Source organism: Sparus aurata, chromosome 12, assembly GCF_900880675.1.
Source record: "Sparus aurata chromosome 12, fSpaAur1.1, whole genome shotgun sequence".
Taxonomy (NCBI): Eukaryota; Metazoa; Chordata; class Actinopteri; order Spariformes; family Sparidae; genus Sparus; species Sparus aurata.
The window spans coordinates 20,756,147-20,770,830 of NC_044198.1; the positions used below are offsets into that span (position 1 = coordinate 20,756,147).

General features: G+C 42.7%; 1 protein-coding gene across 1 annotated transcript in view; it reads left to right on the forward strand.

The window, feature by feature from the left end:
* Positions 1 to 955: 955 nt before the first annotated feature.
* Positions 956 to 14,684, forward strand: part of pcsk5a (proprotein convertase subtilisin/kexin type 5a) — a 32,523-nt gene continuing 18,794 nt past the window's right edge. Inside the window, exons 1-17 of the mRNA XM_030436217.1 lie at positions 956 to 1,275; positions 4,365 to 4,469; positions 5,242 to 5,415; positions 5,565 to 5,705; positions 6,004 to 6,080; positions 6,316 to 6,404; positions 6,501 to 6,673; positions 6,800 to 7,012; positions 10,630 to 10,730; positions 10,852 to 10,955; positions 11,344 to 11,464; positions 11,733 to 11,921; positions 12,928 to 13,064; positions 13,201 to 13,323; positions 13,501 to 13,603; positions 13,877 to 14,067; positions 14,302 to 14,386. Coding sequence (XP_030292077.1) covers positions 1,126 to 1,275; positions 4,365 to 4,469; positions 5,242 to 5,415; positions 5,565 to 5,705; positions 6,004 to 6,080; positions 6,316 to 6,404; positions 6,501 to 6,673; positions 6,800 to 7,012; positions 10,630 to 10,730; positions 10,852 to 10,955; positions 11,344 to 11,464; positions 11,733 to 11,921; positions 12,928 to 13,064; positions 13,201 to 13,323; positions 13,501 to 13,603; positions 13,877 to 14,067; positions 14,302 to 14,386 — 2,276 coding nt within the window. The 5' untranslated portion in view covers positions 956 to 1,125. The remainder of the gene's footprint in view (positions 1,276 to 4,364; positions 4,470 to 5,241; positions 5,416 to 5,564; positions 5,706 to 6,003; positions 6,081 to 6,315; positions 6,405 to 6,500; positions 6,674 to 6,799; positions 7,013 to 10,629; positions 10,731 to 10,851; positions 10,956 to 11,343; positions 11,465 to 11,732; positions 11,922 to 12,927; positions 13,065 to 13,200; positions 13,324 to 13,500; positions 13,604 to 13,876; positions 14,068 to 14,301; positions 14,387 to 14,684) is intronic.

Below are 14,684 nucleotides of genomic sequence, written 5' to 3' on the forward strand. Positions count from 1 at the left end.
TAAAAAGTAGCATAAAATGGAAATAAATGCTTAAAAAATTGCAGGCTGTTTAGGTATAATATGGCTTATTGAAATCGTAGGTGGGGTCCACTGGGGTCAGGTCCTTACCACATTTAAAAATGGCCAATTTGTCAAAAGTGAAAATCATCACAACAATGTCAAAATTATGACGTAAAAAGTCAAACTTATGACAAGAAAAGTCAAACCAATGACATAAAACGTCGAATTTATCACATAAAAAGTACAAATTACCACATAAAAAAGTCAAAATTATACATAAAAAGTCAAAATTATACATAAAAGTCAAAATTATACATAAAAAGTCAAACTCATGACAAAAGACGTCAAACTTATGACATAAAAAATCAAAATTTTACATAAAAAGTCAAACTTATTACACAAAAAGTCAAAATTATCACATAATAGGTAAAAGTTATGGCAGAAAAAGCCAAAAAAATATAGCAAAAAGTCAAAATTATCACAAAAATGTCAAACTCATGACAAAAGAAGTCAAACTTATGAAATAAAAAATCAAACTTATGACAGAAAAAGTCAAAATTATCACATAATAAGTAAACATTATGACAGAAAAAGTCATATTGGAATAAAAGCCCAAATTATAAGTTAAAAAATCTAAAATATCCTAATTGAAATCGTGAGAATTAAATAGTCAGAATAAAAGGTCTTTTTTTTACTTTGAAGTAGTTTTACAGCACTGCTCCTGACAGTGATCACAGAGCTCTTAATGAGGAGAGAAACCAGTCAGGTCTGTTTGATCAGAGTGTAACTTAAACACGGAGCTGTCCCATACGGACGGTGCGGGCTGCAGCCACAGGTCGCATCCTAACAATGAACACACTGCAGCTGATCCCTGGCTCCCATGTTGAAGCAGTAACCGGATAGCTGCTTGTTCCCTGTGAAGGAGAGTCAAGTCTTGACGGCTTCAGCAGAGAAGATCCTTCCGTTTCTGCGCAGCATCTCGTGGAACTCGCTCACTTTCGCGACTTCGTTTTGTAAAACTTTCCGCAATGAGAAACGCTTCCCTCAGGAGAACAGAGTGCGGGGACGACGCGTAAAACACCTGGGCACCGTCTAATTAGTGGAAGCCTCGTTATCTCTGCAGTGATGGTGCGCTTTTACGCGCTGTGGATGGGAACTCTCCTCCAGTTCTGTCATGCGACGATTTACACCAACGACTGGGCGATCAAAATAAGAGCTGACCTGGACACTGTCAACAGGATAGCAGAGAAATATGGATTTACTAACATGGGTCAGGTAGGTGTGATCAATCATACTGTAGGTCTATAGAAGAGGCTCCATACAGGGGCATTCTGTGACGAGCATTTGCAGTCAAGTCACTGTTTTCAAAGTTGTTTAATTCCTCAGTCTATGTAAATATACAGGGAAGCTCAGAGTGTGAAGGCCTTTAGTCAACAAGCCTCAAGCTCGGCCTCATCCCACTGAACTGGTTCAACTACAGCAAAACTGCAAAATATTGTCTTGAATCTTAAAAAGAACATCGACTTATCACTGTCACTAAGTGTTGTAGATTTTTAGGAATGATCAACAGGCTAATAGTGTCCTCATCCAGCCAATTACCAGACTTTCACGTATGCAAATACCCAACTCAGGTCCTAGGATGAATTGTATTACATTATCATAGGCCTGGGCAGTATGGCTAAGTCTAACACCATAATCTTATTTTTTAAAAATTCAGATTTAACCTAATTATTTTGAATATAACCACTTTATCAGTGCACGCAGGTTCTGATCATGTTAACACAACAATCAAAAAACACACAAATACATGAAAAATACTGCCATACCAGTGAACTAACCTGCTCTTACTTATTCACAATTTCCTGTCCAGTGTTTTCTGGTTTGTAAAAAACACAGACCACCTCGGCTGTCACAGCTGCAGTGTCTCTGGGCTCGCAGGTAGAGCAGACAGGCCGGGTGGCAGAGGAGCGATGGGCAGAGCCGGCCTGTCCGCTCTACCTAACGGGCCCAGAGACACACACTCCTGTAGCGAAGAGCGACTTGGGAGTGTTAAACGGATTCAAATCACGAATCAGAAAGAAGGGTGACTGGTTCTACTATTGTAATATTCAGAGCTTATTATGAAGCTAGTAACGTTAGCTGACAGGCAACCTCGCTAGTTAAAAACACCTGTGAAATTACAAAAATGCTTAAAACACTATATAAAAACAAATGTTACGGTATAAACAACATATATAAAAAAGCTAACTGAAAAGTCAAATTTAACAAAGTTATGGATGACAAAAGCACTGAGATAACTTTAGATGCACTGAGTGCAATTCGTGAAGTGAATATACTTCACAGGAGGAGAATCGACTTCTTTGACGTGTTATTTCTTCACATTCTGTTTAACTTCACTGAAGTTTTGAATGGTTTCGAGTAAAGTTCTCACACATTGCTCCTTTTTAATTCCTTTGTGTTCGTAATCCTTCGTCCACCATCTGCCAGGCAGAAACTAAGAGTGCCCATGTGTTTAATTTGTGTTCAAGATTTAAGAAAAACTTGATCATATTTGATTGTTCAAATGTAGCTTTTATAGCCACTGTAGATGATTAATGGGCCAAATTTGATAAATATAAATGGTAGAAGTAGGGCTAAACTTCCACTAAGCACTGCAAACCAATGACATAAAACGTCGAATTTATCACATAAAAAGTACAAATTACCACATAAATAAGTCAAAATTATACATAAAAAGTCAAAATTATACATATAAAGTCAAAATTATACATAAAAAGTCAAACTCATGACAAAAGAAGTCAAACTTATGACAAAAAAAGTCAAACTTATTACACAAAAAGTCAAAATTATCACATGATAGGTAAAAGTTATGGCAGAAAAAGTCCAAAAAATATAGCAAAAAGTGAAAATTATCACAAAAATGTCAAACTCATGACAAAAGAAGTCAAAATTATCACATAATAAGTAAACATTATGACAGAAAAAGTCAAATTGGAATAAAAGCCCAAATTACAAGTTAAAAAATCTAAAATATCCTAATTGAAAAAGTAGAATTAAATAGTCAGACATCTTTGACGTGTTATTTCTTCACATTCTGTTTAACTTCACTGACGTTGAATGGTTTCGAGTAAAGTTCTCACATATTGCTCCTTTTTAATTCCTTTGTGTTCGTAATCCTTCGTCCACCATCTGCCAGGCAGAAACTAAGAGTGCCCATGTGTTTAATTTGTGTTCAAGATTTAAGGAAAACTTGATCATATTTGACTGTTCAAATGTAGCTTTTATAGCCACTGTAGATGGGCCAAATTTGATAAATATAAATGGTAGAAGTAGGGCTAAACTTCCACTAAGCACTGCACAATGAAGTTAAAATATTAGCTTAATCATATAGACTGTAGAATTTTAATTTTGTGCAGTCCTGGAGAACTTTTTCTATCAGGAGTCAGCTGCTGCTCATTACACATCACATTACCAGCCTGTTGGGATGTCCGTGGGTGTGAGATGGATACCAAGCTGCCAAAAAAAAAAACTAATTTGTTCCCTCACCTCTCACCTTCATTTCATTATTCTAACCCTGACCTTAAAATATTAATTATCCAAACAGTTAAACCCTCGAAAGAACCGAGATCCAGGACTTTATTGCCATTTTTAATAAGGGTCACGAAGAAGCTGTCGACGCTCGTGTGCTCGAAAGAGACAGAAACAGAAATCAGTCAGACGGCGCACGTCGATGCGCCCAGAGAATGAGCAAATAAAAGCAAAATCAATAAATAATAAAGCAAATAAATAAAACAGAGTGAGTTCTCGAGGCCCAGGCCAATAAAATACAACACATGTACTCCCCGAGGATAGGTGGTGTAATGAAAGTTGCAGGTCTTGAGTCCATGTTTCGCTGCACGTGATGTGAGCGAGAACCCTTCGTAGCTGGAAAGATACTTTGCTTTATATCGCTGAGGTCAGAAGTCAAAAGTACATTTCAGGACCGAGACTTCAGAGAATAAATCAGCTCTACAATTTATTCTCGTCGGCGACTGAAAAAAGGCCAAGCTTGTGACACGTTTTTTATTAAACACAAATACCAGAAGATCTTTTCTTATATATTAAAGATCTGCTTACGTCACGGCATTGTGGACACGCATGAGCGGCGGTGTGGCCGGAGTCTCGAGGCTCAGGTTGCCATTGCCTGGAAAAACTATCACAGGTGTAAGGTAGCCGCCTTAATGAAAGACACCAAAGGCTGTTTTCATAATTTAACAGCTGTTTAGCGCAGTGGCAGAGCAGGATGGACAGCACACCTTCACCTGGAAAACAAATTAATTTAGAGGATTTAATGTCTTGTTTTTGGTTTTGGTTTTTTGCACCAGATCGGATCCCTGAAGAGTTATTACAAATTTCGCCACCACGGGACAGCGAGGCGGTCCAATGTGTCCAACAGCGAGCTGACTCTTAGCATGGGCAAGGAGATCAAGGTATGGTAAAGGGATATTGGAAGGGCTCTGCTGGATTATTAATCAGCTGCATGTTCCCTCCCTGCCTGCAAAACACATAAGCACACACACACATGTTCATGCACTGGCCTCCTCTACATACTCAACTCTTCACATGGCCTCATAGAGACTCACAAAAAAGATGCCCAACATAAAGCCCGTCGTCACACACCGGATTTAAAGATAATCGCAGTTTATAAATTGGATCTTATATTCTAATTGTCATTTCCATCAAAGTGAATCCAGTAAAATAGTTGCATGCGTAAGAAATGAGTCGGACAGGCAGGAAACCTTCCCGTTTCTCTTCTTCGCCTCATGTGGTCGGCCGCCCAAAGCGACATGATGATAAAATTTTACCAAAGCAACAATAAATAAAATGTATTTATTAAAGATTTGATATAAAAAAAAAAAGGTTATGAATCAGACAAGCTGTTATTACATTTCAAGATGAGTCACCCACAAATGTGAACCTCATGGGCGCCACAGTCAAAGAAGAGGATCACTGAAGTCATAGGAATCTACCGAGGAACATAAATGTTTGTAACAAAATTTGGCCATCTTGCTGATTTAGAAATATTTTACCAGACAGGTGAAAAATGTGCCCTTTTGGTGGCGCTAGATTAAAAGTCAAAAGGTCACCAAAGCTTTGGGATTCATCTTCAGGCGGACGTGCATCCGTCATTTAGTTGTTGAGACAGTCTGAGCCAAGGTAGTGGACATCTGTACAGGTACCCCGTGTGTTTCCTTTTTGAAGGTGGAGTGGCTCCAACAGCAGGTGGTCCGGAGAAGAACAAAGAGGAGACCCAGAGCCAGCACCATCTACTCTACTGGCACAAAGACCAAACACCTTCCCACTGCTCCTCCTCGGTCCAGCCGCACCCGGACGCTGCACTACAATGACTCAATGTGGAACAGCCTCTGGTACAATGTGAGTCAGTTCTTTTTTCTTTTTTTTTTTTACAGAGCTCAAGTCTGAAACACAGACACATAAACCCAGACAGACAGAGCCCAAAATAGTGCCTGATTTATTCTTTGCTCCTGAGGGCTGAATTTGATGTCCCACTATTTGCTCCACAGCGCTGCAGCGAGTCCAAAGGCTGCCCAGCTCGCATGAACATTGCGGAGGCCTGGAGGAGAGGGTACACTGGGAAGGGTGTGGTGGTGTCCGTCCTCGATGATGGCATTGAGAGGGAGCATCCGGATCTTGAGCCAAATTATGTAAGTGCCCTGGGATGGGACGCCGTTCTCGGGGAAGGGGACATTAATCATAAGCAATTTGGCAGAGCTCTTAAGTGTAAGAGCGCAGAGCTGGGACAGATATTGCAAGCAAGAGCTTTTGGGCCAAAAGGTTTGGAAAGGCCGGCCAACAGTATTGGAATGGACATTAAACGTCTGATCCACTTAACTGTCGAGTGGACTGGTGAATAATGCTCTTTGTGATTTGTCTGATGAAAACAGAGACAGATAGCCGCCGGCGTCTTATTATGCTCTGCTACTTACGATCCATCTGATTCAGGATCCTCTCGCCAGTTATGATGTGAATGGACAAGACCGCGATCCCTCTCCCAATTATTCCCCCGATGCTTCCAGCTAGTGAGTACTTCCATATTCCTTGATTTCCCTTCGCACCTGTTTAGCCATTTCTATTCCTTTTTTCTTAATGAATGCGCGCTTTTCTTTCCACTTTTCAGTCATACCATGCATATATGGATATGCAAATTCTGAATTCAGCCCTCTCACTGGTTTGATGTAACGGAAATAGCACGTCTTCCCCTCATGCATATGCATCTAACCCCATGTTCTGATGTTCTCCTCCTTCCTTCCAAAGCCATGGGACTCAGTGTGCGGGGATGGTTGCCGCGGCTGCAGTTTACCCTCACTGCACGGTCGGAGTCTCTTTCCAGGCACGGATCGGCGGTGAGTCCACGTGACGGCACGAAAAAAAACGAAGGACTAATAGAGGTCAAAGTTCTTTAACATTATCATAACTCCTCTGTCCCCTTCACCCCTAAGGTATCCGTATGATGGACGGAGATGTGACAGACATCGTAGAGGCCCAGTCGCTGAGCTTCAGACCACAGCATATTGACATCTACTTAGCCAGCTGGGGGCCTGAAGATGACGGGGCCACTTTGGAGGGACCCGGACCTCTGACTCGCCTCGCTTTCCAAAATGGCATCAAAACAGTGAGAGAAAGGGCGAGAATGAGTGCTCGTTGTTTGTTTACGTGCACTTCGTCTTTTCCCCCTCATCAGTGTGTAAATACCATTGATAGATTAAAGACCTCTGTCTGCTTCCCCAATTAATCTCAGGGCCGGCACGGGAGGGGCTCTGTCTTCGTCTGGGCGTCAGGGAGCGGAGGGCTGATAGGTGACCATTGCTCATGTGACGGCTACTGCAGCAGTATCTACACTATCTCTGTCAGCAGCAGCAGCAGCACTCAGCGGGGCAGCCAGCCAGATTACCTGGAGGGGTGCTCCTCCACTCTGACGACAGCTTACACCGGTGGGGAGACGGAGGAAACGGTGAGTGGAGGCTGTGAGGAACCTACAGAACGTCTTCAGTGTCATTGTTTGGTAGCAGAACATAATAAGATGAGCTGAGATGGGTACGTATGTACGAGTTGCGGAAGCATGATGGTGCTCGGTTTTGTGTTCTGGTATTCACTAAGAACTTTGCTTTACCAACATTTTGCCAAAATACTTTTTCTCCCATCGATCCAAAATCAAAATAGTCAACATTACGTAGACATTTAGCATTTTGTGCTATATCCTAGCTGTCCCATCTTTGAAGACACACACACTTCATCTAAAATAATGATAAAATAAAAGATGCATTTTCTTTAAAAATTAATAAGGAGGAAAATAGACAGTGTTCTGCTGGCAAACGTCCTCCTGACAATCAAGGTAAACAGGAGAGTCTTCAAAGGAGCAGTATGTGGGCTTAGCGCTGAGGTTTTAGATTACAACCAACTGAATTCCCCTCTTCCGAAAAAAATACGAAGGTCCCTCTCCAGTGTGAGTGCTGGGTTTGTTCGTTCTGGCCTACTTTAGAAATACAGCGGTGCAACATGGCTTACTCTGTGGAAGAGGACCTGCTCACTCTATAGATATAAAAGGTTCATGTTAAGGTAACAAAAACACAGCGACTCTTAGCTTTAGGTTCTTTTTTTATTATTAACGTTCGCTCATGAATACATAATAATGACTATCATATTCCATTTCTGCCAATAGGTCATCCTGAGTCCTTCACGGTGAACCTTTAATGTGCTTAAAGATGGAAATTGTTAACAGACAGGCACACAATTGAACATTCATGGTAAAAAACATTTCCAAAAATGAAAAAAAATAACTCATTTTTATTTACTTGTGTTTAAATGGAGACATCCACCCCAAGGACTTCCCTGTTTTCCCTTTAATTTGTCTCGACCTGTATCGTTCTTTTCAAGAAAACTCATAAAACGAAGTGTTTCAACCTGGTTTGAAATATGAAATACTTGAAGCTGCTGACATCTCACATGTAACTCCAACTGCAAACGCATTTAACAACTGAGAAGGAAATGCTTCTGCTGCAGTCGAGTCGACAGAGATCACGGCAGAACCGCGGTGTGTGTTCTGTTTTGATTTTCATTTTGTTGCCTCCGAGCCTCCGAAGACACAACAGCCACCCCGGCTTCCAGAAGTTCGGAGGCTGGAAGAGCGTTTATTGACATATTTGCAAACATGTTTGTTCCCTCTTTTTGATTTAACAACATCTTTTTTGCATCATATTTAATGACGACACTCCCAACTTTGGTTGAACTCTAAGAGGTGCCAGCTGCTTAAAGCCAGAATCAAAACACATTCGGGGAACGAGACGGAGGCTGAGGGGGGGAGCGGCGTTTTGGGCGAGCAAGCGACAACTTCTCGCAGTTGAGTGTGATGGTCTGAGACACCTGTCAATCAAACGAATACGCCCCAGACGTGCTCCATATGAACTTTTCTCTCTGGTGAAATGACAACTTTTTGAATTCACACGACACAAGAAGAAGTAAAAAATTAAACCAGTTAGACCCCGCTGTTGTTATTTTTTCTAGAACCTCACGTGGTATTCTTTCCTCCATTCACTCCGACAGATGCCGACTATTTTTGGAGCTATAGTTTATTTACACATAAAGCCGTCAGAGGAGCTGTGTTGTAAGGCAGATGAAGCTCTTTTTAATTATACAGTAGGAACCTTTGTAAACATCCTTGAGGCTAAACTTAGACACAGGAGGCTTACAGTAGCATGCCAGCGCAGACAATATGGCCAAATGACAATCCTCTTGGAATAGATTTCCCTATGGAATCCGTCCTACTTCTGCTTCTTTTTGTTGCCCGATTGATTGTCAAGTTTTGTGTTTTTTCGCGTGGCAGCGCACCGGAGAAAGACCGTAATTATGCAGCATGCAATTACGTGGCTGTTGGGAAACGGTATCAATGAAAAAAAAAGAAACACCCGCACGTCGTCTCCAGATACTGTGTTTATTTCCGTAGACTGTGTGTCGATGTAAATCACGTCCTCGTCAGACGGAATTTTTGATGTTTCTCTGTTTTAATAAATGTGTGGTATGGAGTCAGGTGGCAGATGCTCACCTCACTTCAGGTAATTTGCCGGGTCATGGTTAAACAGAGTTAGGCGCCTCATTAGAGTTAATTGGATGAACATTGAGAGCTACTCCTCTGGCCTCGGGGCTCACTGAGGGCTTTTCCTCTTGTGTTTTCTTTCGGCAAAATCTCCTGTTTAGCACACCTGACAACAAATATGCAAAAACCTGGCGATGCTGCGCTTTCTCTTAAAGCACTCGATGCGTAATTCGTCATTTAAAAAAGTCAGGAAGGTCAGGTGCCGCCATGAAAGTGTATGAAATAAAATGAATAGTGGAATAAAACAAAAAAACCTCAGAAGAGCAGATGGACTTGATGCATAAAAGTACAGACCCACAGGTAGTGTTGTATTAAAACTAATCCAAAGAACGTGACACAGTAGTGTGGTGAATTTAGTTAACTAACCATTTCTTTTGTTTTTGAGTGATCTCACATGAACCTGAGACTTAAATCAGCTGGGAACAAATGTCAGTCTCCTTTAATTCATTCCACAGTCCATCACTCTCAATCTGAAACCACACGTAACCACATGAATCATAATTTAAACTCACCAGATCTGAAAGCTAGATGAGATTGTACTCATAGCTACCAGCCACCTAAATACGCCTGATCTATTTCACCAAGATCGATGCATTATTCCCTGAGAAATTAACAAAAAATGTGAGAAAACCTTCCTTGTTTCGTCCATTGCACCAAAAGTTAATGGGGTCTATTCTGAGCCGAGACCCGTCCTCCATTCAAGTTTCATAGAAATCTGTTAAGTAGTTTTTTGTGTTATCCTGCTGAATAAAACCAACCAGCCAACAAACCAACCAATAAATGGACATGGCTGAAAACACAACGTCCTCGGTGGAGGTAAAAAAAAATATTATAATAAAAAAAAAAAAAACCTAATGGTTTTTCGGCCAGATGGCAAAAAGAATCAAAAATGAAACGAGGACATTCTAGCTCGAACATTATGGAAATAAACAAAATGTTGGTTTTATTAAAAGTTAATAGCCTCTAATAGCAAAGCGGGTGCTAATGACCAGTCAGCTCACTGTATGCAAGTAGAAGATCTGGATCATATGTGTCATTTTGTCATGTGATTTCAGTGCATGGCAATACACTGGGGTCAATATTTTTTCCTCTGGGTAATTAATTGAGAAACCTCAGACAGAAACGTTAGCTGTCATCACTTGCTATTGATTTGCCACAACGGTCATACACATAGAAATCTAAAAAAAGGGTTGATAATAACGTGCTGTGTGTCTGTGGATTGACTGTGCACAGTGTCATGCTCACACAGTATTAATACAGCACCTAGCCCTTCTTAATAATCAATAATCAGTCTACTATATGGGACCTTTTAATGCTTGACAATAGGATATAACATTATGGTAGATGGTTTATATCATAACACTGTGTGAAAGTCTTGTGTGGCCAACTCCACTGAAGCCACCCAGCACAGAAGGGCCCAGTCCTGCAGGTGAACACTGTTAATTATTAAAGCTGAACAGCTCTGGTGTCCTCGACAGGCAACGCTGGGTCCACGGCAGAGCTGCAGCCGGGCTAAATCCGAGACCTCCCTCTCCTCCTCCGTGGCCGCAGGCATCATCGCTCTCACTCTGGACGCCAAGTAAGCATCCCCCCCCCCCTTCCTCCACACACACAAAATCCATACATGCAGGCCAATTTAACAGGTATGACCGGGTAATGATCGGATAATGATTTTCTGTTTGACCTTTTTTTTTCCTCAGCCCCTCGCTAACCTGGAGGGATGTGCAGCACATTATCGTCCGAACATCAAAATCTCATCCTCTCATCGCTCCTGACTGGCGCGTTAATGGAGCTGGGTACAAAGGTATCCCCACCGGGTTTCAGCTACATTTTCTAATTCCGAGCTGTTTTTTTATTTAATTTTTTTTTATTTCAGTAGTTGCGAGTAGTTTGGAGGGGAAATGAATAATTGCACGACATCTTTTTAATGGCAATCCTCCCGAAAACGTATAATAAAGAACGTCGACAGAGATAAGTTGAGCTTGATAAGCATGTTTTGGTAAATGTTCCTCTCTCAGCTCTTTTTAGGGAAAACTATCAAACAGCGTGCATGCAAACTAATGAGATACTGCGAGAGGAACAGTAATAAACGCCCACAAAGTCTCGGGAGAGTGTGATGTCTTTTATAAGTTACAGCGCTTTTTATGCCCCAGCTAATGTGGTGTGTATATCTGTGTGTGTGTGCGCTTCAGTGAGCCACCTATATGGCTTCGGCCTTCTGGATGCTGCGAGCATGGTGAAGGAGGCTGAGCGCTGGAAACAAGTTCCCTCGCAGCGTGAGTGTGTGGAGGAGGCCCCCATCCAGTTGAGAAGGTATCAGACCAGCCGCACTGCGAGAGAGATCTCCGCTTTGAGTCGGGGCTTCCCCTTGATTCCTCCGCTTTTATCGCACTTTATCTATTTCTGTCTCAGCTCCCGCGTCGGGTTCCTCTCACACTGACTCTCACACACACTTTGATGGGTGTCATTTTCTTTATTGCTCCTCTGCTTGTGTCTCTCTCCCTTGTTTTTTTTTCTGAAGCCTCCTCTCTCATCTCTGCTGCTCACTGCGTCTCTTTTATTCTTCCCCGTCTCCTCACAGAGCTATTCATCCCGGCTCCGTGCTGACGTCTGTGTACGAGAGCGCCGGCTGCTCCGGCAGGCCCCTGCAGCGCGTTGTTTATGTGGAGCATGTCGTCGTACGTGTTACCATCACTCACGGGCATCGCGGCGACCTTTCCATTACGCTCGCGTCCCCTTCAGGCACCGTGTCGCAGCTGCTGGCAAACAGGTAACTAAGAGCAATGCTCAATCAAGGACAGGGTGTGTGGAAAGCTAAATTATTACAACACTCCCCCCTCCGGCTTTACCTCATGGTTACTCCGTGCAGCAGCAATCTGTGGGCCACACTTTTTTTTCATTCGGAGCACAGCACAGAGCTGAATTTCATCAGTTTGGCACTTTGTTGCATTAGAGGGGGAAAAAAAATGTGGATTCTGGCAATCACTAGTAGAAAATCGCAGGGGATCAGAGAGCTGGTATTCGGGCGAGTTACTGGCAAAAATTAATATCTGGCAAATTTCTGCTGCACGCAGTGTCTTACTTTAGGCCAACTCTGCAATTCTAAAAATACACAAATTACAAATTAGCAGCCAGAGAGCCTCCTAGTGTTGATTAAAGTTAAGTTCTCTAATGAGTAAAATTACTGTGTATCATGTGACAGTTGCCATAGTATCATAGTGGCGGACCTACACTTTAGTATCACACGATTCTTCAGTTCCCCTCAGCTCTTTGGGATAGTTTAGTGTCTTTCGGCCCATTGTTTTGGTTTCAGGGTATGTTTACTGTTTTGGCTCTCATATCGTAAATTACACACACAGAGACTCTCTTGTGGAGACAGTGAAGCATTTAGCAGCTGAAGAGACAGATATTTCCCTCAGGAGGTGGTAGAGACCAAAAACAGAGAAAAAAAGAGAATACATGTTGCATTCATCAAGTGGAAACAAACACGGCTATGAATGAATGATAAGTTATGAATAAGAAATACTTCACGTCAAATTGAACTGTTGAACCGTTACTTTTTACTTTTCGTGGTAATAAGTGGCAGTGGGATTACTAGTAGCAGCAGTAGTAATAGCTGAAGTAGGTGTAGTAATGGTGGTAGTAGAAGCATAGTAGTAGAAGTGATATAAGCAGCAGTGGTAGTAGTCGAAACTCAAGCAGCAGCAGCAGCAGTAGTAGTAGTAGAACTGGTATGATGATGCTGATGCTGATGCTTATGTAATGTTGTGGTTTAGGCCTCTTGACGACTCCACGGAGGGATTTCAGAACTGGGAATTCATGACGACTCACTGCTGGGGGGAGCAGGCAGCAGGGGAGTGGACTCTGAAAATCAAGGATACTCCTTCCCAGAAGAGAGACGGCGCTGAACTAGGTCCGCTCCATCTCTCTGTAACATTTCAGCGTTTTGAAACGCACACTGCTGTTCAGCTAGTGTGGCAGCTAAAATACAGTGCAGGCCTCCCGGGACAGACCTCTCATCCTGCTCTCACTCTCATTTTTTGCCATAGGGATGCTGCAGGAGTGGTCCCTGGTGATTTACGGCACCGCGGAGCGGCCATATCCCGCTCATCGTGTGCGAGCCCGATCGGCCGAGATGCCGATGGACAGTGACCTCACTGAGGAGTACAGTGGTGAGTCAAGTATTAAGCTGCCCCTTCTCTCACAGCAGCTAAATGCACTTGAATGCAGATTTACCGTGGAGCGCAGTTAAGGCATTATTTCATGTAAATAAGGAACTAGTATCAAAAATCTGAATAACTTCCTGTTGTCGCCCTGATGGAGCTGTGACTTTGCGTTTGCCCTTCCAGGACCCTGCGACCCAGAATGCAGTGACGATGGTTGTGAGGGGCCCAGCCCGCAGCAGTGTGTCACGTGCTTACACTTTTTTCTCAAGTTCAAGAACAACACAAGGTTAGTGTGATCACGCAGCATAGAGTAGAGTCGGGAGACCAAGAGCTCACTGTACAGTATCTGTGTATACTGTTGCCGCAGCGCATATGGCTCGCACATATTGCAAATGCAAACAATCATCTGGTGTTTACTGTTAATTTCACAGAAGACAAAAAGTGTCATTGACCACGGTTTTCACATTATGGTAGGTGAAAATCTCTCCCCGGCCTCCCACTCATGTAGAGAGTGACACCTCCTGTCCTCTGTGTGCTTTGGTCCGTGTCTGTCCAATAGGACGTGCGTATCAGAGTGTCCCAGGGGATTCTGGGGTGACCGTCGCCGTTGTAAGAGGTGCTTCTCCTCCTGTGTGAGCTGCACCGGGAGTCGCAGCGACCAGTGCACTTCCTGTATACCTGGTCATTACCTGACCGAGGGGACCAACACCTGCACAGCCCACTGTGGGGACGACTACTACCTCGACCACGGTCTGCCTTTTTTAATCTCCGAGTGTTTTGTCATATTTGTTTGTAATTATACTTAACGAGACAGACGGAATATCCTCGAGTGAACCTTTAAGGGGTCTATTGTTTGGAACCAGCTGCATATGAGCCTGCTAATGAATAGTCAGTTGATGTAACTGCAGTTGAGCGGTGTGTGAGTGAGATTGATTAATCGCTCTGATGTGTATTCCATGTGTATTGTTTCATTTCCCCCCACAGATGCAAATATGTGCAGAAAGTGCAGCGAAAACTGCTTGAAGTGCACCTCCTACAGCATCTGCACGGAATGCAAACCAGACACAAGGTGAGGCGAATTCTCTGATGATGCTTGAATTAACTGCTCGGTAAACACTGCTACTTTCTCCCCCAGCCGCTGAGAATACTGATTCCCCTTGTGCAAACACAGACCCTCTGCAGCATCTTAACAATTAGGAAAAGCTACAATATCTTTTCAAGTCTGCATTTAAAACGAACGCGTCAGCCTTCCCTTTCCCTGCCTGAAAAAGAAAAATGGATCTCCATTTCCATTTTGCAATATCATCATGGGAGAAGGACAAAACAGCTCTGTCAGATTCACCACATTGTTAGAAGTAAGAAGTTTT